Here is a 2530-nt window from a genome sequence, read left to right as displayed (position 1 = left end):
TGGATGCCCCCCCTACACCACCCCTCATCACGCTGCCTTCCCCAGGGTGACCCCGGACCCATGGGACCCCAAGGCCGGCAGGGACCCCCGGGGCTCATCGTAAGTTGGACCTGTCCCCCCCAGCGCACCGGGACGATGCCCATGGCAGGGCCTCCCTCCATTGCAGGGAGTGGGGGCACCACCATGGCCCCCCCTCTACAGCTGACACCCCTTTCTCTGCCCCCAGGGCCCCCCTGGCAGCCCGGGACAGCCGGGTCCTGCTGGCCTCGCCGGAGTGGTGAGTACAGCCTGGGGCCAGACCCTGCCTGGGCTGTGGGATGTGGGGTGTCGGGTAGGTGACACAGAGAGCAGGTTTGGGGGTCACCATCCCCATCCTGCGCTGACTCCGTTGCTCCCGGCCCCCCCCCGTCCTGCCTCCCTACAGGGGCTGAAGGGCGAGCGGGGCTCTGTGGGGGAGCGAGGTCTGCCAGGGATGCCAGGAGAGCCGGGACCCCCGGGCCACCCGGGACCACCGGTGAGTGCAGCGGGTCACGAGGGGGGTGGCAGAGCCCCCTGCACCCCACCGCAGCAGGGATGTCTGGGACAGCACCCCCATCTCACGCTGCCCCACTTTGGTTTCGCAGGGGGAGCAGGGACCAGACGGACCCGTCGGTAAAGAGGTACGAGCGTGGGCTCGCGGCTCTCCTGTGGGCCCCGGCATCGCCTCGTGGCATCCTCTGGCGTGGCCACGGTGTCCCCAGGGTGGGGGACACCCCTGCTACCCCACTCCTCTGTGTCTCCCCAGGGCCCCCCAGGAAAACCCGGCAGTGCAGGACCGGCTGGCCAGAAGGTGAGGGGAGAGCTGTGGCCATCCTGGTACCCCGACTTGGGACTGGGGGTGCTGGGGCTGAGCTCCGCCTTTCCACCTCTCTGCAGGGAGAAGCTGGATCCCCTGGCGAGAGAGGCTACCCCGGGGAGAAGGGCAGAGCCGGCATGCCCGGGGGGCCGGGGAAGAGCGGCTCCATGGGCCTCGTGGGGCCACGGGGGCCAGTGGGAGAAAGGGGCCCCCCCGGCTCACCGGGACCTGCGGGCAGCCCTGGGCTGCCAGGCCCCCCGGGTATGATGGTAAGGAGGGACAGCCGGGACCCCGCTCCCCCTCCCCAGGGCCTGGTGGCCATGACCCCTCCTGTGTCCCCCCCCAGGGAGACGTGGTGAATTACGACGAGATCAAGAGGTTCATCCAGCAGGAGCTGAGCAAGATGTTTGACGGTAACGGGGTAGCGGGGGCGAGGGCCGGTTGCACCCCGGTATCGCCTCGTCCCCGCCGACGCTGAGCACGGGCCACCTCTCCCTGCAGAACGGATGGCGTACTACACCTCCCGGCTGCACTTCCCGGTGGAGATGGTGGCATCCCCGGGAAGACCCGGTCCCCCGGGGAAGGACGGGCTGCCCGGCCGGCCGGGACCCCCCGGTTCCCCCGGGATGCCGGGGCAGATCGGCAGAGAGGGGCGGCAGGGCGTGCCAGGCATGCGGGGTAGGTGCTGCTCATCGGGGTGTTCCCGGTGTCCCCAAGCACAGCGGTTGTGCCCCGGTCTCACCCCTCTCCATCCACCTCTCCTCTAGGTGAGCCGGGCGCCAAGGGAGAGAAAGGAGAGAAAGGCGTGGGGGTGATGGGGGACAGCGGCCCCCCGGGACCCCCAGGTGAGCCCCCCTCCCTCTGCGTGGCCACCAGCCCCATGCTGGAGCTTGCCACCAGCCCCAGCACCTTGTCACCTCTCACTTTTTCTCTCTCCATCTCTTCCAGGTCCCCAAGGGCCACCAGGCTACGGGAAGATGGGCCCCCCAGGTCCTGTGGGACAACAGGGCATCCCCGGCATCCCCGGCCCCCCGGGTGCCACGGGGCAACCGGGCAAGACGGGGCACTGCAGCCCGGCGGAATGCATGGGGGCCATGCCCCTGGAGCAGCCCCTCTTCCAGCCCAAAAACGTCAAGGGTCCCTTCGGCTGAGGGGCCCCCCCGTGCCCCCCCCGACCTCTGCTGTTAATATCGTTTCCCCGCTGTGCCGGGGGCTCTGCCTGTCCCGCGGGGGGGGTGCATGGGGGGGTGCGGGTGTTGTACAGCTCCGTCGCGATCGTGAGGGCAGGTGGATCCTGCCCGGCCAAATACACCCGTGCTGGTGCCCCCCCGCCTCGTGTCTCCTCGCTGGGCCACGGTCCCAGTCCCGGTCCCTGTTCCCGAGGGACGCTGCTCTGCCGCGGCCTGGAGCCAGACGGGGCGCAGGCCACCCCGGGTGGGGGCACGGGGCCCCCAAGCCCCCTCCTGCCCCACGGCCCTGGGCCTGAGAGGGGGGGATCCTGGGGAGATCCCAGCCCTGATCCCGGGAGATCCCAGCCCTGGTCCTGGGGGAGATCCCAGCCTGATCCCAGGAGATCCCAGCCTGATCCCAGGAGATCCCAGTCCTGATCCCAGGAGATCCCAGTCCTGATCCTGGGGTGATCCCAGCAGATCCCAGCCCTGATCTTGGAGAGATCCCAGTCCTGATCCTGGGGGA

At 70.1% G+C, this 2530-nt stretch overlaps 1 protein-coding gene across 1 annotated transcript in view; it reads left to right on the top strand.

Annotated features, from left to right (window-relative positions):
* Positions 1-2160, top strand: part of COL16A1 (collagen type XVI alpha 1 chain) — a 16967-nt gene extending 14807 nt beyond the window's left edge. The window contains exons 25-34 of the mRNA XM_026863214.1: positions 46-99; positions 227-277; positions 425-514; positions 624-659; positions 785-829; positions 916-1104; positions 1182-1248; positions 1337-1513; positions 1603-1680; positions 1784-2160. Coding sequence (XP_026719015.1) covers positions 46-99; positions 227-277; positions 425-514; positions 624-659; positions 785-829; positions 916-1104; positions 1182-1248; positions 1337-1513; positions 1603-1680; positions 1784-1986 — 990 coding nt within the window. The 3' untranslated portion in view covers positions 1987-2160. The remainder of the gene's footprint in view (positions 1-45; positions 100-226; positions 278-424; positions 515-623; positions 660-784; positions 830-915; positions 1105-1181; positions 1249-1336; positions 1514-1602; positions 1681-1783) is intronic.
* Positions 2161-2530: the final 370 nt, after the last annotated feature.

Source organism: Athene cunicularia (genome assembly GCF_003259725.1).
Source record: "Athene cunicularia isolate RWA chromosome 23 unlocalized genomic scaffold, athCun1 chr23_part1, whole genome shotgun sequence".
NCBI classification, from domain to species: Eukaryota; Metazoa; Chordata; class Aves; order Strigiformes; family Strigidae; genus Athene; species Athene cunicularia.
Note: the sequence above shows the minus strand (reverse complement) of the source record. Positions and strands in the feature narration are given on the sequence as shown.